Source organism: Neolamprologus multifasciatus, chromosome 11, assembly GCF_963576455.1.
Source record: "Neolamprologus multifasciatus chromosome 11, fNeoMul1.2, whole genome shotgun sequence".
Classification (NCBI taxonomy): Eukaryota; Metazoa; Chordata; class Actinopteri; order Cichliformes; family Cichlidae; genus Neolamprologus; species Neolamprologus multifasciatus.
The window spans coordinates 30,710,192-30,734,530 of NC_140449.1; the positions used below are offsets into that span (position 1 = coordinate 30,710,192).

Consider the following 24,339-nt stretch of genomic DNA (forward strand, 5'->3'; position numbering starts at 1 on the left):
GGGTTCAGTGGGATTCTTTTTTTTTTGGGGGGGGGGGGGGGGGGGGGGGATTTTTTTTCTGCCCGCTGACCTGGGCTTTACTTCCAGGTCAGTGCCTTCTGCAGGTCTCAACAAAGTATCCCTTTACAGGAGAGGGAAGAGCTGGCGCTTCAGCAAGTCCCCCTGGAGGCTCTTCAAAACACCGTTACCATGGACACAAACTTGACCGGGAGAAGAGTGAGTGGTGTGTTTGTGTGTCTCACACTGTATGCGATTGCGAAAAAAACGAGAAGAAGAGGGGGTGAATACGTGCGCGCGAGGGCGGGGGTGTGCAGGTGCAGTTTGCATGTGTTTCGGTGTAAATACAAAATAGTGACAAGTTGTCATGAAGTTTGGTGCCTAGTTTCGGCTTAAAAACTCAAAAGTCCAAACTTAAACAAAGCGAGATGAGCGCGCGACAATGTTGTCATTGACTTCGCCCGCGCTTACCGCCTGCAGCCGTGCGTGATTGACTGCCAGCAATCTGATCCAGTGAAAGACATTGACAACCAATAGGAAACGGAGTGCGGCTTGTTTCCATGGGAGGCCCCGGGAGGCGATGCCAAGCCGCTAGAAAGCAACACAGTGAGCGGGGAGAGGCGCAGGCAGCAGCCGGGACTGTGGAGATCCTGCAGCCGCTCTGTAGCTCTCAGCAAATGAAAGCAGCGCGAAGTTGGTAGGTAAGTACATGCAGTTTTACACACTTCCTCTCATTTCTAAGTTTATTACAGAGCGAAAAACATTTTTGGTGCGCCCTCTAGCTCAGCGCGCTGCTCGTTTACGCACCAACTTAACTGTACCGCATGATCGCCGGAGGTGCCGTCGGTCATTCCGGGCTCAGAATAATATCAGAGGGTTCATATACTGAATAAAACAGAGATTTAAACCCGAAGTTCTTATCTTTCTTATTCCTGCTTCCTATTTATCTGCCTGTTTGAAGGGTGGCCGGACAGGAGACTGGAGACTTTGCAAATTGCTCGCCCGTTAAAGCCACAACAGTGCAGAATGGATGGATTTCACGATCAGCAAGTGCCTTACTATAACTCCAGAGTGAGTGATCACTGCCTCAAAAGAAGAAAAGTTGAAATGAAATCAGTTTCACTCATCCTTCTCTTCTTCCAGCTCCCACCCCATTAAGGAAAATACTTCATCTTGATTTTTTTCTGCCTTTTGTACTGTGGATGGCTGTTCTCTCTAATGCATTCTATTTGTTCTGATCTCACCGCTGTCTTTCTCTCTGCTGCTGCCAACACTCATTTCTCCCTCAGGGACCATTTAAGTTTCATCTAATCATCAAAGATAAACAGCCAAACAAGGTGCCCATTACTTTACCCTGTGTTATTGGTTATGCACCATGTAACAACTTGTTAATTATGCCTGATAAGTGAAGCACAGACCCCTTTGCATGGGTCAAGCTTTAGAAGTGTGTGAGGCATTAATCAGAGGCTCATTGAGGCTCTTTCATTTGCTATTTCAGTTGCACATGTGATGCAGCCAACAACAGAATTACTGCTCCAGCAAGAAGAAGAAAAATTGACGAGTGTGTGTGTGTGTGTGTTTTTCTTTCCCAAAAGCTGCAAGAAAAGACAACGAGCTGCGAGAGGCCAGCAAATGACAGAAAGAGAAAATTCATTAAGTCCGACCTGGCTCTGGACACTGAAGGTAGGACAGAGGGAGAAGTTAATTTCACGGCTTCTAAACATTTAGCAAAATTCAATTGGTTTGTGGCCACCTGTGCTGCTAACTACAGAATCTCAATTACAGCACAGCGGCCTGTGATGATTCTCACAAGCCTCTTTTCAGTGGTCAGAAACACAAATTGACTTGTTATTAGCTGCACACATGCCCAGTGAGCTCCAATGGCATATCAGCCAGTAATAGTGAATGCACTTGTTTCTGATACTTCTTTTGAGCTTCGGCTGTTTTTCAGCTGCCTTCAAACCTTGATCTCTGCCTCGGTTTCCCTTTCAGAGCTTTTCCAGGACCTCAGTCAGCTGCAGGAGACTTGGCTAGCAGAAGGTGAGTGTTTTAAATCTTGAGCAAAAAAAGGAGGAGAGATGGGTAAAAATGAATAGGTTGTGAGTGTTGGGGGGGTGGGTGGGTGGGGGGGGTGCTGCCTGGAGTTACATGCCTAGCGTCGCAGTCCAATTAAAAGCCTGTGTGGAAGAGGCACCTTGTGTGTCATGCATACATTAGAGACTGTGAGCGAGGGGTCTTGAGGGAGACCGAGGAGGCTCTACCCAGAGAGTGTCATCACAAATTACCAGGAGAAGGCTCTCCGACGCTCACTGTCTCTTCTGCTTTTGGCAGGAGCTAACGCGCTGCACGCCAGCCGCCACTACCTCCACCTCCACCAGAGCTCTGCTGTAGCCTACCAGCTCTCTTACTCTCACTCACTCTGTCATCTCCTCTCTCTCCCCCCTTTCTCTCTCTCTCTCTCTTTCCCTCTCTCTCTTTGCTTCCTCTCAGCACACCTCTCTATCTTGTACAGCTGTACCTTCACCTTGTCTTCTTCAATTTCATTTCTTGGTGGCAAAAAAAAAGAGAATGGATCTATGAGTAATTTTTTTTCCTCCGCAAACTTCCAAAACAGCAGCCAGCTCTCAAAGCGACAACTGATTTTTATTTTTTTTTAATATTACAATTTTCTTGCTTTTTAAATTTTTTTTCTCTAATGGCAAGACTCGCTCATTGTGGTCTAACTGAGACGTGATGCTTCAGGATTTAAGTGCGAGCGTCCTCTTTCCTCCGTGTCTGCAGCACCGAAGTTTTGGTTAGTGGTGAATATTGTTCACTTTTGCTGTATTTCTTTGTGCATGCATGTTGGACTTTTCTGTCAGAAAGATGTAACGTACCTTAATATTGCATGTAGTCTCAAAGTTTGTATCCAAGTAAAAAATAATTTTACAGTAAGAAGTATAATTTGAGATATACGTGAAGTGTTTGCTTTGCTTGCAAACAGATGGTGTAAAGTTGTACAGTGTGAGAGAACACAACTGTTTTGTAAAGTTGGATTTTGAAGTAGTTTTTGCAAATATATATAAACCTGAAAATTAAAACAAATTCTAGTGTTTTCTCTGCAAAATGTCCAAAGCACAGGGTTAAAATGAAGTTTGTAAGTCACTTGATTACAATTGTCCCTGTTATTGTGCTAGACTAATTCTAGACTTTGCTTTACTATAGCTCGTTGGCTAATGTATAAAGTGTTATATGTGTTAGAAACTCACTGATTTATGTGCATTTTTCATATAGTTTTAAATTAAGGTTTAATAATGAAATATTAAAATTGAACATTTCGTAGAATTGTATAAAACTGGAGTTGAAGTTATTATATTGTAATGCTAAAATGTTCTGCTTCATAATTTGGTTCATTTGAATACATTAACACCAAAAAGCATTTAGTCTAATGAGACGCTGATGTTAGTTTTACTGTACTGTCTTGTTTCATTTAAGTCAATCAAGTCATCTGCAGTTTGTGAATTTAGAATTTTTGTGTTCTGTTACCCGTTTGCAGCAATAAAATGCTGCCTTCTTTTTTTCTAACAGTTCACACGTCGTCAAGCAATAATTCTAGTTGTCGTAGAATAACGTGTGCAATATAATTAAATAAACTTTAATACTTTTTTTTTAACCATAGGATAGAGTCGTAAAACATTTACTGGAAGAGTGTCGAGATGAATTTTTCGCTTGCTCCCTTTACGCAGCCAAAGAAGACTCAATCATTTATTCGCTCCATCTATTCTTTAACACATGTGAAAACGCTCGCAGTGCAATCCAAAGCTTTTAAAAAATGAGAAGTATTCTTTAAAACAGATATTGGAAGAGTTGAGCCGACTCGGAGCGGCAGCGAGGTGAGACGAGGCGTCGCGGCTCGCACCGCGGGGTGTGTAAAAGAATAAGACACGATTTTAATATTTCAGTATCCAAAGTGGGAAAAGAGACAGCGGCTGATAAGAGGTATTACTGTTAAAGATTACAGTTCTGCCTGTCATGGATCAATGTGATGATGTGCGCCTCAAGATTGTAGATTTAATGAATGACTTCCTGTCCATTAAGATGAAAAGGAATACCTTCCCATTTGTGAGATTTATTAGTTCAGGTAATTGGAACGAGAGGAGAAATTATGAGCGACAGACTGAATTTCCGACTCCCGAGACCCAAGATGTTGAAGGTTGATCGTGACATGCGAATCTGTGACCTCCCCCCCAAAACGACATCTACCTTCTTTCTTCCGTACAGTATTTTAAACTCCTTTTAGTTCCTTTTTTGTCAAAACAAAACAACAACAAAAAAGTATTGTACTTCTCCGATTTTTTGCTTTAAGATTATTTTTCTTTTTTCCTTTGTTCACGCACTGGTGTCTCTGCAAAATTTTTGTGCTGACAGCGTCATTTGTCTTGGAAATCGTCACAGGCAGAGTGATAAATTTGTTTAAAACTCAGCCCTGCTTACTGCTGTTGCAGGTTTAGACAACCATTCAAATAGTCTCAGGCCTCGTGTTTACAACCTTCCTCTTCTTTACCCTCGCTCCCGTTTTCCTTCTGTCCCTCTCCCTCCTTTTTTTTGGTTTTGTGAATGGCGGCAGATTTCCAACTCTGCCGTTCTCCCCAGGAGTTTGTTGCAGAGATCAGCTGGCTCATTCACAGACTGAGGCCAGTGACTCATCCATCCTGTACTTCCTTTTGGTCACAGAGAGACTGCCACCTTCTTTGTGTTTAATTAATTAATTTATTTTTATTGTTTCTCCTCTGTGTCCGCTGAAGTTTCGAGAGATGTTGTGGTGCTTCAGCTGATTAAGAACTTGGTTTTTTATTAGGAAAAATTTGATTTGTTTATAAGGTTTGAGTAAGTGTTTTCCTAACTCTGTATCTGTTACATATTATTACATTTCCTTCAATTTATTACAAAAGTAGCCCTGTGTAAAATCTCCTGTTATGTCTTAATTGTTTCCCACCAACTTAATTCCAAAAGGCCAAAATAGAGAGCTGGTTGCTTCTACTACACAAACATATGGAGTGAAGTTGCTTGTGCATATTTATTTTCTGGCGTCTGCACCCACTTGACATTTTTAGAAAATAAGGAGCAATATCTCCTCTTCATCTGTTAATTGTTTACCCTCCTCAATTCTCACTTCTGGGAAGAGAAATAAACCCACGCTTGACCACATCAAGAGTGACAAAAAAGGAATATCAGTCATTTAAAAAAAAAATAGGATCTCCAGACATGTCAAGGCATGCTGCACATACTGTGATAATGAGGATCCACCTCATTTTGTTTATAAATAGATGTGCTAATGACACATTTAAATCTCTTTTTGCCCATCACCAGAGAGACTGAAACTTAAGGGACATGAAGAACTGTCACTGAGTGTAAATATGTGTTATATAAATATGTACATGCCTAATTGGAGCCCGAGTGGAGCAGGGCTTCATTATTTTAGCATTAGCCTGAGTGCAGGGGTGTTTGAAGCGCAGGTGAAGCTTTGGAGGGTTTGGAACAGACCTAACTCGGTAGGTACAGGTGGATTCACCAGTAGGGAAGAAGCCAATTAGATACTGTTAACAATGGGTGTTTGGCTGCTGGCAAGGAGCGAGAGCCGAGGCTGCAGAGCAGTCAATGGACAAGTCGACCTCAGGAAGTGAAAGTAGACGGTCAAAATATTATCTGTCAGGTACGAGTTTGTTGGAAAATATGACTCAACCGCTTTAGTAAATATCAGGGAATGTGTTAGTCACAGCAGTTCAAGGTTATTTAGTCTTTTGATTGCATCAGAGTTGTCGTCTTGGGGACTTTTTGTCCTTTTTCAAGCCGTGAAAGTCAGATTTTATTTTCAGAAAGAAAAAAAATTTAATTAAGCTCTTTTTCTACAACAAATCAAAAGTGTTTTTTTGCTGTTTTCTTTTCTCTCTCTCTTTTTTAAGGGAATGATATAGATATAAAATCGAAAAGAAGTGCATAGAAAATGGACATTTGAACAACTGGGCTGTAGCTGGATAACAAATGCGTAAAACGACTGAAAGTTTAAGAATGGATAAAAAAAAATCTATATTAAGATGTTTTTTTAATTCATTAATTGATTTTAATTTGCATGGTTATTTCTATGACTGAAGATTTACAGCATATTGAAATCTTCTGCACATTTAAAACGATAAACACATTAAAAACACTTTTTTAGGCTTCTTTTCTTTTTTTTTTTAACTGACAACAGAAGCAGGCAGTGCTGGGATTGGCCAAACTAACATCCCAGAGGACTGTTTGCCAGAGGACAAAGCTGTGATCAGTGCTGCGGTGTCCATCAACATCAGAAACAATCAATCCCTTTCTTCTTCTCTGCTCGTGTCTTTAGCTCAAGTTCCCGACAATGATGAGCAGTTCGTTCCAGATTTCCAGACTGAAAACTGTGAGTAAGAAACCATGTCGCTTTTCTCTGTCTCTTTGTCTGTGCATGTGTTATGTTTATGCGTGTGTGTGAACATCTGTGGCGTTTTTTTTTCACTCATCTTCACTGGTGTGTTTGTACTGGCGTAAAAAGCAAGTGACTGTGTGTGTTTTTCCATGTCTCTCAGTGCCCTCACCTTTGCTTGCACAAGTGCTCTCAGGAGAGCTGCAGCAATCTTGCAGGTCTACAGGTGCATGGTTTGGGTTGGGGGGTTATCTGTGTGTGCGTGTGTGTGCGTGTCTCTGTTTTCCCTTGTTGTTCTTGGGACCGCTACTGAGATATTATTGCACTGTGACTTATTTGCATAAGAAAACATCAAAATATTGTGGCTAACTTTTTTTTAGGTAGTTGAAGTGGTATTTTTAACTCCAGGTAGTCCAAACTGCTGTCAGTTGATGTCTGTTTTGAATTTTCTTTTTTAATAAAATCTTAAAAATATGCTCCTCCTTGACCTTTCCCCAAACTCCTTTTTTGTGCAAACCATTGAGTGTGGTTATATTTTCTAAATCAGGCGGTGTAATATTAAGTACTCCTGCATTTATCCTTCTTTACTTGGAGGTTTGCTGGCCTTCTTTTACACTCCCTATCCTTCACTGGAGATTTTAAAGCATGAAAGCAAGTATGATCTGTTTTTTTGTGCTTTTTTCCTCCTTGCTCTACATATTTTATCCAACGAAAGGACAAATTCTGTTTCTAAGAATACTTCCTAAAAGTTTTAAAACATTTTCCAATGTCTGACAAGAGTTCATTTTTCACTCACAGTGATGAGGATAAGCTAGTTGGTCGTACTTCACCTGGCTGTATACGGTGGTTGCACACGGTGACTGGTTACTTGGCACGGCCCATTTCTGGAGGAAGTAGTGCCAAGGTGGGGACAGAAATTGAGTGAGTGGAACTCAGTGGGACCCAGATAGAGCACATGTCTTTCATTTGAGCCAAAATGCACATTAAACTGTGAGAAAAAATACAAAACCTCCCGGTGTCCTCAACACCCTTTAACCTGCAAATGAAAGTTGAACAAAAGGCAGAAGTTAGAGTTTCGAAAAAGAACAAAGAGAGAAGATCACATCTGACATTTAGTTTGGTAACTTTTAATTGCATTTCAAGATTTAGCGGTCACAGATAACAGTTTGGTAAAATGAAGCTGTAAGAGATTTGGCATCAAGCGAGATCGCAGGCCTTTTAACTCCATGTGACTCAGATCACAGCCTGAGATTATCGAGAAGGTTCCCGTTGGTGGGCTGGATTAGAAACCCGAGAGGGGTTTTTCTTTTTTCTCACTTTATTTTGCCACGAGTACTCCTGCTCTCTGGAAATGACAAACCTGAGGGGATTAGCCTGGCTACAGGCACTTGACTTTAAATGTCCTAATCTGATTTGGCTTTTAATTTAACTTATGATTTAAGTTGCTCCAAAAGTGAATAAACACGCCTTAAATCTAAACACATAAAACTGCATTAAACTAGTTATGATAGTCTAAAAAATCCATTAAATGTCTGCACTTTATTTGATTCGTTTCATTAATTTTACTTTTTATAATTGTTCAGAACACTACAACACTAAAGACAACTGCTGTGTTAAAGGCAAAAACATTTAAACTATGGGTGTGACTTAGCCTTGCCTAAAACCCAACATGGACTAGTGTGGTGTACAGTAGATAACCAGAGGTCACCAAGACTGTCCTGATGTCCTTCAGAGGTAGCCAGGGTGGGTGGCCATAGTGGCAGGAGACTGCTGACCATCTGAATTGTCCTGTTGGCAAACCTGCAGCAGGCTGGAGAGGCACTAACAGATGGCAGGAGGGTGAGGGCACCGTGGTTGGGCGCATGAGCAGGCATCCCAGCCGGCAGCTCTCCCATATGGGTTTTCACCAAGCCGAGAGGCGAACGGTGAGACAGGGAGAAAGAAAGGTGAAGGTGAGGAGAGATAAAGCTGGAAGTTAACCCTAAAGAAAAGGCAGTGAGAGGATAGGGGCTGTTATGAAAATGGCAATATTAAATACTTTTAATGTCACCAAATCTAGTGAGAAATCCAAAGCTAACAGACAACTGATCCCACACAAATCAGTTACAGCAGCTTTTTCGTCTGTGAGCTCCATTGTTGCTCCAAAAACACTGAAGTGACTCACACTGTTGCACTGGGTAACATCTCCCTTTGTTACGATCAACGTGGGCACTCTCTGTTTTGTGTAAATCCCACATACTACCTCCTGGCTCCAAAAATACTCAGTACTGCCCATGTATGTGTTGTATATGTGTGTTAATCTGCATTTGAAAATAGTTGAGTCTGAAAAAGTGTTTGAGCCAAATTTGTAAAGGTTACAGTGCTTAGCCCTTTAAATAATTTTCATCCTATCCTCAATAGCGTGGTGAAAATAGAAAAACATTATTTACTCCGATTTAAAAAAACTCAATATTGAATTTTACAACATTAAAATAATTCACAACAGACATTAATATGTCAGTTGTGAATTATTAATGGACTTATCAAATTTCATTTAAATCAAACGTAAAACAAGCTAACAGTTAGCACAGTTAGCATTAGCCAAGATGTCCTATTTAGTTTGCTATCGATGTAAGCTAACTGCTACAATTAACAAGAAACATCTTATTTTATTGAGATGAATGTTTTCAAAGAAAATAAATGTTATCCCTCAATTTTTGTTCCTGTACTGCTGAAATAAAATTGGCAACAATAGTGAAATAACTGTGATTTTATATTCCTAACGGAATAATAATAAAAAATCTGAAAAGAATAAGAAAGACATCTATTTTGAAGGCTTAAATATTGCAGCATAAAAGCTGGTGTATTCTGTATTTTCATGGCCAGACTCATCTTTCCTCACGAGAAGCTGTTGCAGCTTCTCTCAATGTCAACTTTGCACTCTGCGTCTATGCGACACAGAACCAGCATGTGAGCGGCCTCGAAGCGAAAGTGTCCTCAGGCTGAAGGAGGAGAAGGAGAAATTTCTTTGTCTCAAACTCCAACACAGATGCTTACCATTAGCATAACTTAGCAGGGAATGGAGGAGTAGAGGAGGTGTAAAATGAGGCCACACGTTACCAGCAGATCTGAGCCTCCATCATTTAACAGCAAAGGCGAGCACCTACAGTAGGTGAAAATGGAATGGAAGGTTTTTCGCTGTTGCCAAAAGACCTGTATTTTTTTATGAATGGACTAGAGAAATATCTGCCAAACGTAGGCTCCCGTTCTGCCAAAACGCACAATTTGTACCTTCAAAGTTGACAACAGCCGGAGCCAACAGTTATCTGATAGTGTACTGAAAGGACTGGCAAACAAACGGCTGCTAAAATAAAAATATTCGAATTAAGTGTTGTTGGAAAATGCAAAAAAATGTTTTTTTTATTTGCACGTGCCACAATGTTTAAAGGAAAGATTTCTGTTTAATCTGTACTGCAAAGGCTAAAGCAAATTGCCCAATGTTTAAGTCAGTGGTACAACGAAGAAAAGAACATTTTCATTCAAAATAGACCCAGTAATTGTTCTAACTGCCTCTTCTTTAAAACTGCCTACCATCTTAGTTAATCAATATGTAGATAATGAGAGCAATCAAGCAGTGATGGGCATGACATTCTGGACTAAAAAGGAAGTGTCTGTTTTAGTCAGAGGCAATGCCCTCGCTATTGATTTGTGTACCTTGGCACCCCGCTGACAAAATCTATTGTGACATTTCCATTTCTAATTTAACGCCCGGTGCTGCAGCACACGTGAAGCCATTGTTTAGTGCCGATGTGGCGCTTACGTTTAACGGCAGCATTTTTATAGACGTTGTTTTAATGTCATTCATTGTTAAATAAAGAAAGGAATTATGGTTCAGCTTCAGGTGAGCTGTAAACAAGAAGCCGGTGGAGTCGGCTCTTAAACTAAACAAATTCACGTGTGTTTAATGTAAACTGTAATTAGCCTGACACTGATTGTGATCTTGACAGCCAAAGCTGAGGTATTGTTTTGAGTCCATAATCTCTTAACAAGGCTTTGCGATGCCAGCGTCAACAAAGGTCTCCCCTCAGGAAATGTCTCTTTGACCTCCGATCGATGACCCAGAAAAGGTCAGGCCCCCAGCGAGGGCTGCAAACAACCCCTGAGCTTTGTCATGCCGGGCCCGTGTGGCCCATCACCCAGGGGGCTCGACTGTGCGTCAGATGGGGTGTTGGCAGATCGACCCCTGCTCGTACAGCAGCTGTCTGTCAGCCGTGAGAAAACTCCTCAAAACATCCTTCTCTCTCAACTCCTCGTAGCCTCAGAGACCTTCTTGTATTTAAAAGAAAAACAGTCCTTAGCCACATATTTAAGTTTCTCTAGTACTCAAATATCTAAATGTTTGCACTTGAGTTGGACCAAGAGTTGATGGACTTTCTCCATTCATAATTCCTGGTTATAAAAGGAGAGGGCCATCTCTCAGTCTAAAACATCAATCAAAAACGATCGTCTTCAACCGCGGCTGGCCCTCTGTTGTGTTTGATAGAGCGCTGTGGGATGGCTTCGCTGTTGCTCTGTGAGCCGTCGCGGTGAGACGGCGATTGGCGATGCAACCTGAGCCTGACTTCATTCTGACTGACTGGCTTTTTCTTCAGAAGCGCAGTCAATTGGATTAGCGTTGATCATGACTCTAGATGATGGGATGTTAATCAGGACTGATCAGGCACTTAACAGCCTCTCAGATGCACCGGGCTCACTGTGGGGCCATAGGTAGAGATCGCAGGCCCCCATTCAGATCAATGAGACTTGTTGTTGTCGTCTGGAACTTATTGACAGCCAGCTGAAAGCAGATAAAGCATTTATCGGAGCTCACCGCACACCCTGTTTTATGATTGTCATATTTCACTACCAGAGTCCCCGTCAGGAAAGGCTGAATAAATGGGATTTGAAGTGAGTTGTTTGTGTAAGTGATGGCCTCAGATGTCATATCCTTTGGCAGATGGATGCTTAGAAAAGCAAGTGTTTTTAATATATCCATCACAAGTTCTCTTAATTAGTGATGGCTTGGCACATTGATGCCTGCTTGTATCTGCACTGTAACATGACATTGTGGGTAAATCTGTTGTGTGCAGTTCTGAAATTTAATTGTATTTTAAGTTTTGAAATCGAATCTGCTGTACTTAAATAAAACAAGCAGTATTTTTTTTCCAGAATGTGATCATCTCATTTAATTTTTGTGAATGATCTGTCAGATGTAAATGAAGACAGCGGTTTTAGTTTTTATTCATTTATTTTTTTCCGTCCTGTGATTGTACGAATTCTGTCTCAGGTGCTTACAAGCAAATCCAGAAACAGTCTGCTGCTAAATGAACAAAAAAAATAGAAAAATGTTACAGTTTCAGTGTAAATGTTAATTGTTCCTCCTCCTTCCCATCGTAGTGGCGTTCCACGGACTGCAGCTGAAGATCAAGAGGGAGCTGCACAGCCCGTGTTCAGAGCTGAGCTCCAACTGTAGCCAGGAGCGGCCCTTCAAACTCCAGTATGGAGAGAAGTGCCCGTACAGCATCAGGTGGGCTCCCCCCCCCACAGACACATAAAACATCTTTTACAAATTATTAAAATGATTTTGTACATGACACCTTTTTCAGATTTGTAAAGAAAACACAGAAAACACAAAAAAATCCTCACTTTAACAGAGGAATAAATGCAGGTGTGAAGGCTTATTGTAGGACAGCGATGACTAAATACTCACTTTAGCTTATCGTCAGTTTACTCTTGGTGAAGAATCTTTATGCTTTCTATACATTTGACATTTTTTTGGCTTTTTCATTCTGCATTGTAATTTTTTATTTAACTGGAAACGACTTGCTAATCGTTCCAAACTGCAAATCAAAGGACATCGAGATACGTACAGCTTTGGGTGGTGACTCTGAAGACATTAACGAGATATTTCCAATCAGAGGTATTTATGTGAGATTATGGCAGTCATGTTCGTTTTAATTGTCTGTTATAACTGAACTGAATCAGAGGGTTTCTGGAACCGCTGATTATGGAGTGGCTTAAAATGCCATTGATTCTAACTGCAGTCTGACATAAATGCCCTGAGGTAGTTTGTGATGCATTTCTTCACTTTTTGACATCTGCTCAGAGTCTTTACATCCAAATCCTGCACAAGGCTTCATAATTTATACAGTAAATCAAATTGGTTTAGAAAACAGTGAAAGGATAGTTGAGTGGGTAGGGCATTTGTTCCAAACTACCCTAAGTACAGACATCTTAAGACGAAGCTACCAGTTAAATAATCCTTAATTAAAAAGAGCTTAAATCGTGTAACGTGCACTGGCAGTAACACAGGCATCTTTGACTCTTGCCATTACCCCAGTGCCTATGAGCAGAAGCAGCCCACAGGAATGAAGCCCTCCAGCCCAGTGACACCCCCCTGTAGCACCCCTGTGTCCCCACTTCATCATGGCTCACCCACGGCGGCCCCAACGCCCAAACCAGACAGGACCTACACCCACATACCGCCCTCGCAGCCTCTCCCTGATAACGCCTACACTATGGACCACAGGTACTGCAGCCTCTTACATTTACATCACATTTACATCTGGTGATCGTAGCTGGCAGCTGTACCAAGGATAGATTACAATAAGGTCACAGCAGCAGATGCACATTTGAGTTTCTGTTTTTGATTGAGTGAATCCTCAGTGGGCGGGGCCTGCAAACGACAACTTTCCCAACCATCGAATGCCATGTGGTCATCACTTGACTTTAGTGCTTTGAAATAGAGCTCATTCAATAAATCAATAGCAGAATGGAAAAAACAAAACAACAAAAAAACCTACTAAGTTAATTATTTCAAGCAAAAGATTTTTTTTAGGTGTGAATTTTCCAGTTTAGGAGTAAAAATGTCAAATTTCTCTTATAATGTAATATAATGGATTTAAATGACACTTTCCTTGTGATTCTCAAATAATTAAAGGAGAATAGAGCTAGCTAACATTAACATCCCTCTGCACAGTAACACAGTTGGCGGATGTGCACTGTATAAAGAAAATACTTTGTACATGAAACTTTTCAAAACAAGTTTTGTGGATTTTTAGAGTAATCGGGACACAAGAGGCATTTTACTTGTGAGTTACTCCCATGAGCACCACAAGCCAAGTGCCATAGGATAAATATGTGTATTTGATTTTGGTTTGAGAGTCTTTAATTCAATTTTCAGACAAATATTCCAAACCTTTCCTTTATTTTTTGCTTTTTTTGGTCACCTGTAGGCATAAACATAGGGGAAACAAAAAGGCAAGCACTTGAAAACATCATTACGGATTTCAGAATTTTCACTGATACTCTATTATTGATTCATTGATTAGTAAATTAGTAAAACAAAATGTACATGTTCTTGATTTATCTCCTTTTGTCTCATCAAGTCTTTCACAATCAGGAGTCAGTGTCATGAATCCACTGAATTTGTCGTCTGTCTCAGATTTCGACGTCAGCTCTCAGAGCCTTGCCACTCGTTTCCCTCCCCGCCGACAATGGCTCGGGACGGCCGGCCCATCTACCACAGGCAGATGTCGGAGCCCAACATCCCTTTCCCTCCTCAAGGCTTCAAACAGGAGTACCCCGACCCCCTCTTCGAACACCCGGCCATGATGGGGGCCCCTATTCCTCACACATACCCAGCCGGCATGATGATCAAGCAGGAGCCGAGGGACTTCACCTATGACTCAGGTGAGCGATTTGAAAAGGTTTCTGTTGCTTGTGCTCCTTCAAACTCCTCTGGTAAGCGAAAGAGCAGAGAAGTGATAGCTGCCAGAGCATTATCATTTCAGGAATGAGAGAAGACATGGCGGGAGGGGGCGGTTTTATTGAGTTTGCCCATTATTAGGGCAGGGGATCTGGTTGGGCTGGGTGTCTGTGCTGTTCGCCATTTCCTGTGGTGCTCTAATAGAAAAAAAGGAGGGGGCTGAGCCTGGTCACAATCCAGAATCTGCCCTCCCACGCTTGTCCGCTCCCTTCGGTTAGAGAGTAAAGGGACCTAATCATCAGCCAGCGGCTCTGTGGAGCCTCTGTGGAGCCTGAGGCTACCTCAGGACATGAATGAACATTCGCCGGACTGCCGGGTTCATTCAGAAGGCGACAGAGTGGACCCAGGAGAGGAAGAGCTGGAGGAGAGTGTGTGTGACCAGTCAGGGGGGAAAAGCAACCTCCAAACACCAAAACATTTGGTGCCTCATTCACATCTCTTTAAGTTACACCTGGTTTTCCTAACAGCAGCTCTGCAGTTTTTGTCATTGAGGAGTCAGGCAGCTGTGATTTTTGGTGTTTTCTCGCTTTTCCAGTGGCAACGTTACTTTGCAATAGATGTGTTTACCGAGTTTCACAACTATGTGGCTTCTAAATGCCAATTAGCACAACTGAAAAATGTATCAAAAAGAGGAAAAAAAAATAGAAAAGAAAAGAAAAACAAGATTCGGTCCAAAAATAACCCTGTTCTTTAACAGTTTCTTGGGTTTCTTCTGGCCTATTTGCAGCAATGTTATTTGCATCAACCATTATTCTCTTGTTTTATTCGGGGGGTTTTTGTTTGCAAATTTGGCCAAATACAGGCAAAAATTACAGAGCCCAAAATGACACTGGCAGCTTGATTTTCTCTTTAGTAATAACAGTCAATTCTTACATTTCACCGGGTGAAGCAAGGTGTCTTTTCATAGATAAATGAAATGGCTTTAACAATTAGAAGAATTGTTATTGATACAAGTAAACTATCTACAAAGAATTGCGTGCAATCATAAAGCAAAAGTGGTGAAATATATTCAACTGTTAAAATACCAAAAGGTCTTCCTTGTGTTGTGTCCACTACTTGGACCAAGTTGTCCAAGATGGAGCATCAGAGTGAATTTATTAGCAGCCACAGTGGGGCATGTTGACTGGAGCTGGACTGTTGAAAAGGATGGGAGGGGATCTGGTAATTTCATTAGCAGCAATTTCCTCTACAAGTCCATTACTTTGATGAAGCTCAGAGAAATGTTTATGGGTCTAAATGAAGGGCTTCAGTCTGTTTATTGAACATTCACTTTGCAGCCCATTTGGCTGTTTTTTTGATCGCAGCATCTCATCTGTGATGTGGGAGGTTTGGACATATACAGTAAATGGAAGAGTCGATTGGACAATGTAGTAAAGCCAACCGGTAAATGAAGGAAGAGAATTATGTAGTGGGGCATTTCTATCTTAACCATTTAAACCTACGATTTAAAAAACTGCTTATGTCTATATGAAATTACATTTGTGGTTTAAGAATTATTCAAACCACAAGTCTTTATTTGATCTCTTGTTATAGCCATGATATTGATAAACCACGAGCGAGAACTTTTAAAGGTGCAGTTCATTCAAAAATCTATTTTAGTTTGCTGGTAGATCTTATTCAATTCAATTCAATTTTATTTATATAGCGCCAAATCACAACAAATGTCGCCTCAAGGCGCTTCATAGATACAGAGAAAAGCCCAACAATCATATGACCCCCTATGAGCAAGCACTTTGGCGACAGTGGGAAGGAAAAACTCCCTTTTAACAGGAAGAAACCTCCGGCAGAACCAGGCTCAGGGAGGGGCGGCCATCTGCTGCGACCGGTTGGGGTGAGAGAAGGAAGACAGGATAAAGACATGCTGTGGAAGAGAGACAGAGATTAATAACAGATACGATTCAATACAGAGAGGTCTGTTAATACATAGTGAGTGAGAAAGGTGACTGGAAAGGAAAAACTCAATGCATCATGGGAATCCCCCGGCAGCCTACATCTATTGCAGCATAACTAAGGGAGGATTCAGGGTCACCTGGTCCAGCCCTAACTATATGCTTTAGCAAAAAGGAAGGTTTTAAGCCTAATCTTAAAAGTAGAGATAGTGTCTGTCTCCTGAATCCAAACTGGAAGCTGGTTCCACAGAAGAGGGGCCTGAAAACTGAAGGCTCTCCCTCCCATTCTACTTTTAAATACTCTAGGAACAACAAGTAGGCCTGCAGAGCGGGAGCGAAGTGCTCTAATAGGGTGATATGGTACTACAAGGTCATTAAGATAAGATGGGGCCTGATTATTTAAGACCTTGTATGTGAGGAGCAGGATTTTGAATTCAATTCTGGATTTAACAGGAAGCCAATGAAGGGAAGCCAAAACAGGAGAAATATGCTCTCTCCTTCTAGTCCCTGTCAGTACTCTTGCTGCAGCATTTTGGATTAACTGAAGGCTTTTCAGTGAGTTTTTTGGACATCCTGATAATAATGAATTGCAGTAGTCCAGCCTGGAAGTAATAAATGCATGAACTAGTTTTTCAGCGTCACTCTGAGACAGGATATTTCTAATTTTAGAGATGTTGCGCAAATGGAAGAACGCAGTCTTACATATTTGTTTAATATGTGCGTTGAAGGACATATCCTGGTCAAAAATGACTCCAAGGTTCCTCACAGTGTTACTGGAGGCCAAGGTAATGCCATCCAGAGTAAGAATCTGGTTAGATACCATACCATCTTATGAGGAAAAGAGGTGCTTTGAAATCAACAAGGTGGGTGCAATTTAGGAAAAGGCAGATATTTCTAGAGCTGATATCTTTAAAGCTGGAAAATTTCCATTAAAACGATCTAAACTTGGAAAAAAACAGAACCAGAGGAAGTGTGTTGGGGGGGTGAATTGTTCCTTTTTACCTAAAAATTGACCTCAGAAAAGTGACCGTCTGCATTTTGCACAGTTTATTTTAACATCAGCTGAAATGTTGCTCAAACATCAGGACTCAATGTTAAATATGTATAAAGTATAGAATCAGCGAGTATTTATCACCACTGGAAGAACTGAGCTGATCCGTCTCCTCAGGCCAGTGTGGGCGTGGTCTGATGGACGGCGAAAAGCATCATAAACAACATCAAAAAGTGTTTGTTCACGTTTTGAATGTATTGTTAGTATATCTCGACTGTTTCACAAAAGCACGTGTTCGTTTCAAACTAGTGAAGAACTCGTGAAGAAAAATGGAAAAACACGTGAAACAAAGCAAACAGCTTTGGCAGAAAACTGTAAACTCACACTGGATGCAGTCAGTCATAATAAGAAGCTGATTGAGAAGATACACGTCAACCGTTTCAGCTAAACGTGCTGCAGCTGCACAGCGAAAACGTCAAAGAAACTAACACCTGCAGGTCCGTTTAGTTTTGATCTCAGAGCGTGCGTAAAATAATCATCATGAGCCCTCGTATTATGAAAAAACTTACATGGCGTCAGCTCGTGTTTTCACACGAGCGCTGTGTTTTATTCAGTTGTAAATCTTCCTCTGAGTGGAGATGCTTGGGGCGCGTATCGGCAGCGTGATATAGTGAGCTCGCCCGTGGCTGGAAGCCATCGCAGCGCTGATGCTGAAGGGCATTTTCTTTAATCAGAGCCAGTGGTGCATTGAGTGAACAGGCTTTGACTGCTCTCAGATAACTGAGATAGTGTTCTTAATGCTGCCTTCGGGCCCTTTAACACCCACTCTCATTCTTGCCTGGGTTTCAGCAGAAGTGCCTAGCTGCCATTCTGTCTACTTACGGCAAGACGGCTATCTGGCTCACACTAACAGGACTGAAGGTACCAACGATGATACGTGTGGATGTTGTGGTGGTGCACGTATGGGTTTTTGCTTCATGTGATATCAAACTTTTTTTCCCGATCTTGTTTTCCAGGTTGTATGTTTGACAAAGTGGCGAGGCACTTCTACGACGATACCTGCGTGGTGCCTGAAAAGGTGGAAGGTGAGTCCTGCAGCGACTCTTAAAATGAAAAGTATGCCACGTGCCAACGATTCTGCCCATCATACAATAACCGTTTTGCCCCGTTTTCTGTAGGCGACATCAAACAGGAGTCGGGCTTGTACCGTGAGGGCCCGTCGTACCAGCGCAGAGGCTCGCTGCAGCTCTGGCAGTTTCTGGTGGCTTTACTGGACGACCCGTCCAACTCCCACTTCATTGCCTGGACCGGCCGTGGCATGGAGTTTAAACTCATTGAGCCAGAAGAGGTAAGAGACACACAAAGGCACTGTCACAAAAAATCTTATTTTTCTATGTTGTAATCCTGAATTTTACTCCTTTAAAAAAATCAGTTTTTATTTTTCATGGCTTTTATACTTAGGTAAATGTTGCATTTTATTTCACTACATATATTGTTCAATAAAATCGTTAAAAGAGGTTTACCTGCTTTCAGCTACTCAGAAGTAAATATTTGCTGCTTTGGACCGTTTTATGTAATTACAACTTAAATATATTTGGGTCGTAGGCTTTTGGTTAAAAAAAATGAAGTGATTAAGCAGTGAAAGAAGGTAAGAAGGTAAGGTAAATCACTGCAAAACCAGATAAGGTCAGAGGTCAACATGTGAATGAGTAATATTTTCTGCTCTTAAAAAGCGGTAGACTTAAAAAATTGTTCTTACCGATCAGAAGACAAAGAGAGGAGTCATTCTAACTGACAGGGAGCAAAATCTTCTTACATTTAAAAAAATATATATATTATTGCTTTTCTTTAACACACAGGTTGGGGTAAGGGTTTGGAGTTAGGATTGGGATCGTCACAGATGATGACTTGGACCTCAGAGGGTTATATATTCTACAGTCCGCACTAAAGCCAACCAAGTGACCCTGATGACCTGCTCCTGTTAAATATTTCACAGGACATATTCCTAAAAATATAACCCATGTTGGCGGTTGGGCCTTTTGAAATGGAAACAGAGGCAGGGTTTGTGTATGGCCACATCACACACAGTGGGGCTCAGTCACTGCTGGAGGATGAAGGAGGATGCAGGGTGCAGGCAGGGGGTGAAAGTGTAGAATGGAGGAGATAGATGAGTACCGGGCAGTGGTCCACGCAGCCCGATGGTGTCTAGAAGCGCGAGCCAGCTGCACCTAACAGGGGGCCCCATTCATGCCATCAGGTGACCAAACGCATTTGCTTTGAGGCGCCGCAGACAAACGTTAGGTAGCGGTTTCTGCGTTTGCAGCATGTCAGCGGTTGCAGGGACAAGAAAAAATGTGAAAAAGCAGAAAAAACAGAGTTGCATTGATCGGGGAAGGTATTATAGGAGATAAACTTTGAGAAACAAACAAAAATGAAAGTAAAAAGCAGAGTTTAAAAAAAAGCGAGCAGCTAAGAGAATGCCGTGGGGCTGTGGGTTTGGACCGTGAGGCCGGGTGGCGGGTGGTCTGGTAGACAGGTGCTGTAACATCTGCTGCCTCCTCCGCTGGGTGTGTGACAAGCTCCTAATGAACACATCCCTGGTCAGGTCTGCACAAGCTGGACGCGCTCTAATTACTGTTATTAGGAAAATATGGATCGCTAAGTTTGTTTAACATTTTAGCTGCTGCAGCGTTCCTGTCTGGAAATCAGGGCAACCGCGCTCGTTTGTGTTAGATAAGTTTGCTTTCTGATAACGCTCTGTTTACTGACCGTCTTTATTGTCTTCATGTTCGCGTGTGTGATAAAGGTGGCACGTCGGTGGGGGATACAGAAGAACCGGCCGGCGATGAATTACGACAAACTCAGCAGATCATTGCGCTACTACTACGAGAAGGGAATCATGCAGAAGGTACAAAAAATTTTTAAAAATTGTATCAACCAATTATAGTTCATCTGTTACACTGAAAGGGATCCAAAACTGTTCACCTTTTTTCTAAGAGATTTTTTGGATGTAAACATAGTATGAAAACAACTCATTTGGCTGCTATACCTGGCCTTGTTAAAGGCGCTCCCATTCCCCCAAGTGCTTTATATAAGGAAAAGAGTGTCTCAAAAATGGTGAAACAGCTAAAAAAGTTCATTTACACTTTATAGCTAAGAAATTGTAAAGCTTTTTTCTGTATTGTGTGCAAAAATCAGTTTTTGCCAGGCTTGCGGCTCGTGTCCGCTTTAACATTAATGTTAATTTATCAAGTTATTCTTTGAATTAATCTTCATTATAGTGCATGTAGTATTTATGTAGTAATGCCAAAAACAGATGTTTATAAACAGCAAACAAATGAGTAATAAACACATATATGTCTTCTTCTTTGCAAGATACATATTCATTATATAAGGGAAAGTAATCAGTTACATCATCACCATCAAACATCACTGTTTGATGAACCAGCTACGTCAAAGTGTCCCTGCACTAAAACAATTGTTCAGCAAAATATTTACAAAAACAATAGATGTGCAAATAATGACCATTCTTTTTGAGATCAGCTACCACGCATGTCTAATTTGCAAGGATTTGAGTGTTATACAAATAATTTCCATAAGCGTTATAGATGTTGATTAACTTGGTACTGGACTAAGTTTCTTTCAGATCAATTAGTGCGTTTAGAGTTAGGACCTACAGTGCATATGCTGTGATCATTGTCATAAGATTATTTATGCAAAAATACTTCAGATCAAGAGTAATGTTTTTTTTTTAACAGAACACTGGATAAACACACTTTTCTGTCAGGCTTTTTGTTTCCTGAGGTATTAGTTTGACAGTTAGAAGCATCTCCAGAAAGCATTCATTAATAGGCAGGTCAGAGGTTGAGCACTTTTAGGTGGAATTATACTTTGCTGGTTGGAGGTCAAGAACTGCTGGGCAAGTTTAAATAAAATAAGGAAGAAACAGCAAAGAAAACATAAATCTGCTCCTGAGATCACTTTTACCTCTGAGAAGCGATGAACAGTTTATAGCTCCTTTATTTTCTACCAAATCCACGTGTGACATAAGACGTTTAAAAAAGCAATCAGTGTCTCAAAGATAATTTTAGAAAACTTAGTAAAACCACTCTATATAATTTATTCTGGTGTTTTAAAATAACTCTTTTAAGGGATAAGCTGTTTTCGCTTAGGTTGGGGATAGTTCATTTGTTTGAAGTGGGTTTGTATAAAACACTGATCCACAAAAAAAAACAAAAAAACAATACATGGTGGTTAGGATGCCCCAAAGCAACAAAGGGTACCAGCACAGAAGCTAAAGCCACGTGCTGCTGTGCTCTAGATCAGGAGCATGAAGCATTTTAGTCACCTAAAAGTAGTTTTTGTGCACTTTTTAAAATATTTGACTGTTTTACGATTGCAGAATTGTCAAGTCATTGTATCCACATCAAAGCCAGCAGATACTACAAAAACAGAGTTACTGGACTATTGTTGCCTCGTTTGGTTGGTTGGTATGTGTTAATGTGTGATGCTGGTGTTTTAATGGCTTAATTTAGATCAGACTCGATGTGTGAAAACGCAAAAGTCACACGGCATTAGAACGGCCATTTTTTATTTTTATTGTGAGTGGGGGCGGGGCTCCATGAGTCAGAGAGTATAATGAGAGAGCAGAGATGCAAATACTGCGAATTTTAATGAAGCTTTTTGTAAACAAACATCAAACGATATGGATACAAATGCTATTAAGTAATCCTGTATCTTGTTTGAAAACACTTAAAGCTCAATGCACCTCTTCTTTAGTGCAGTGTGGAAGCCAAAGCAGAATTGTTGATGACATTTGGAGATCAGCTTTAAAAGTTTAAAAAATGTTTTTTTTATTAATTTATTTTAAAGACATTTAATCTTTTTTTTCCATCTGGTGGATAAAAGTGAAAGATTACACTCAGTCACTGTAGAATACGCTGTGGAAAAATGGTTTAAAAACAAGACCTCTCCGTCTTTCTCCAGGTGGCCGGCGAGAGATATGTCTACAAGTTCGTGTGTGACCCCGAGGCCTTGTTCTCCATGGCGTTTCCTGACAATCAGCGGCCGGTGCTGAAAACTGACATGGAGCGGCAGATCAACGAGGAGGACACGGTGCCGCTGTCGCACTTTGACGAAAACATGGCATACGTACAGGAGGGACCCTACTGCCAGCCGCACCCCTACAGCGAGGGCTACGTTTATTAACGTCAGCCCCACAAAACCCACACCTCCACCCGACCCTCCTCCCACCTGCCTCCATCCGTACACATGAGACTGTCGTGTCCTCTAACTCGCAGCCGCTCGGGGAATTAGACTGAACACACACATGCAGCGGCGCTTCCCTTCCCCTCTGTCTCAAACACGTACACGTCCTTTTGCTCTTGTCTTTCTGACCGCACAGCAAGATGGAGAGTGCACTTTATGGACCGGAACGGCGCGATGTTAGCCTGCCGGGGGCTAGCTATGTGATTGGCTTTTTACTCATTTATGTTTGTACATTAATGTGGGAATCATTCCGTTTGTTCGGTTGGTTTTTTTGAAGTCCTTATGATTTTGAGCATGTGCCGCCCTAACGAGACTGGACTAATTTACGGTCACTTTGATCTCCTGCTAAAGAAACCGTCTCATCTACACTCGCAAAAGATGGCCATTTGTTTGACTGTCTTTCTTTTTGTCTTCATCCTGTACTGGAAACGTGTTAACGATACTTTTATGGTGAAGTGACATGATTATAGACTTGAAAAAGTAATGTGATTATAAAAGAGACATTTAGCTATCAGTGAGAACTGCCTCGCCACCGGTTTGAACGCCGCACCTCTGTCCGTCAACGCCCGTCGTCCAATCAGACTGTAGATTTCATCATGTAGGTGTTGTAATGACATAAACTCCACTGGATCCTCAGCAGCTCAACAACCTTGTGGGTCAGTAAAGATGAGACTTTCACTTACAAGGACGCACACCGGGGGAAAAAAATGTCTGGATGACAAAAAAAAATACTTTCTCTGCGTCACGTGTGAATGGCCTGCGTTTCGGATCGAAGACAAAGCTGCAGGCTGCTGTAAAATAAGTCATTCACTGTAAACAGCGGTGTAATGCGTCAGAGCAGGAGTCACTCATTCGTCCTTCAGGTGTTCAGTTTTTCAATGGATAACAGGTGAAAAGTGTATGTACAGTCAAAGTGGTTGCAGCAGCCAGTCAGTTCATATTCAGGATAATGTTTGCATCCCCAGCTAAAAAACAAAAAACATCTGATTTCATTGGCACAGACAATAAAAAGGAAAAAAAAAGATATAAAATCAAATTTCTCCCTTGAATTGTTTTCGGTTTTGTTCCAGGTGAACGAGAGGTGTATATTTTGCTTAAAAACTGTTGCTTTGCCATTAATAGGTTGCTTTTTGGTTAAAAAACAAAAAAAAACAACGTAAAAGAAATATTTAGAGTTTTATAATGTGATGAATAAAAATCATGGTATATTAAATTGTTCCATTGTATAATCAGGTAAATGCACATTTTGTTGCTGCTTCAAATTGTAAGTGTATTTTCTAGTCTCGAGAAAACGACAACAGGGGGAAAAAAAGAAGAAAAAAAACAGCGCAGCAGCTATGGCCTGCTATTCGGGATTTCTCTTTATTTTTTGTCTCTTTTTTTTTTCGTCAATTTCAGCATTAAAAAAAATTACTCTGAATTTTGTTCTCAAGATTCACGTGTGTGGGGTGGGATTGGCAATAGGAAAAATTCTGTAATAAAATAGTTCTGAAAAACAAAGTGATGAGCACTTCTCAAATGTTTTAATTGATCATAATATAAAGAAAAGTTTAAGAGCTTCAGTGTTTCTTCTCTTGGCAGTTTTATGTATTCCTTACTTACGATAAATCTCTTTTTTTTTCAATCAAGCTGAATATTTATCATGTCTGTCTCGACAAGGTCATAAATTTACAAAGTGGAAGTGGGAAAAGAAAACACCATAGCAGGTGTGTGTGTGTGTATGTGTAGACTAACAGATTATAGACTCTTGTCAATTTCCAAGTTGGAAAGAAAACTCCCAATCACAAAGCATTTAACCAAAGTGACACCTGAGGAAAAATCAATGGCTAATTTAAGACCTCGCTTTTTCATGTAGGTGAATTGTTTCTGTCCTTTTGTGTCTGGTGCTGGCAGTAATGAAAAAGAAAAACAGCAACAAAAAAGCAGCAACACTCCCTTAAAGTTATCATTTCCTTTTGTAAGGTGTCACTATTGCTAAAAATCA

General features: G+C 41.0%; 1 protein-coding gene across 14 annotated transcripts; it reads left to right on the plus strand.

The window, feature by feature from the left end:
• The first annotated feature begins 583 nt into the window (after positions 1 to 583).
• On the plus strand, positions 584 to 23,911 carry etv1 (ETS variant transcription factor 1). 14 transcript variants are annotated; one of them, XM_085177781.1, is made up of 13 exons: positions 584 to 698; positions 959 to 1,068; positions 1,593 to 1,680; positions 1,990 to 2,037; positions 6,227 to 6,418; positions 11,837 to 11,966; positions 12,780 to 12,968; positions 13,884 to 14,131; positions 17,937 to 18,008; positions 18,104 to 18,172; positions 18,266 to 18,435; positions 19,894 to 19,995; positions 22,074 to 23,911. In XM_085177781.1, the coding sequence occupies exons 2-13, from the start codon at positions 1,024 to 1,026 to the stop codon at positions 22,293 to 22,295; spliced, it is 1,575 nt and encodes a 524-aa protein (XP_085033907.1). In that variant the 5' UTR covers positions 584 to 698; positions 959 to 1,023; the 3' UTR covers positions 22,296 to 23,911. The 14 variants fall into 14 exon arrangements, with proteins under 14 accessions (XP_085033907.1, XP_085033909.1, XP_085033913.1 ...); XM_085177783.1 differs by having other exon boundaries at positions 17,940 to 18,008; XM_085177787.1 differs by having other exon boundaries at positions 6,365 to 6,418.
• The last annotated feature ends 428 nt before the right edge of the window (positions 23,912 to 24,339 follow it).

Excerpts from the sequence above, each read along its gene's own strand:
- etv1 (XM_085177781.1), top strand. The coding sequence starts at position 1,024 with ATGGATGGATTTCACGATCAGCAAGTGCCTTACTATAACTCCAGA. Across the intron at positions 1,069-1,592 it reads TGCCTTACTATAACTCCAGA|CTGCAAGAAAAGACAACGAG; the intron begins GTGAGTGATCAC and ends CTTTCCCAAAAG. Across the intron at positions 14,132-17,936 it reads GGACTTCACCTATGACTCAG|CAGAAGTGCCTAGCTGCCAT; the intron begins GTGAGCGATTTG and ends CCTGGGTTTCAG.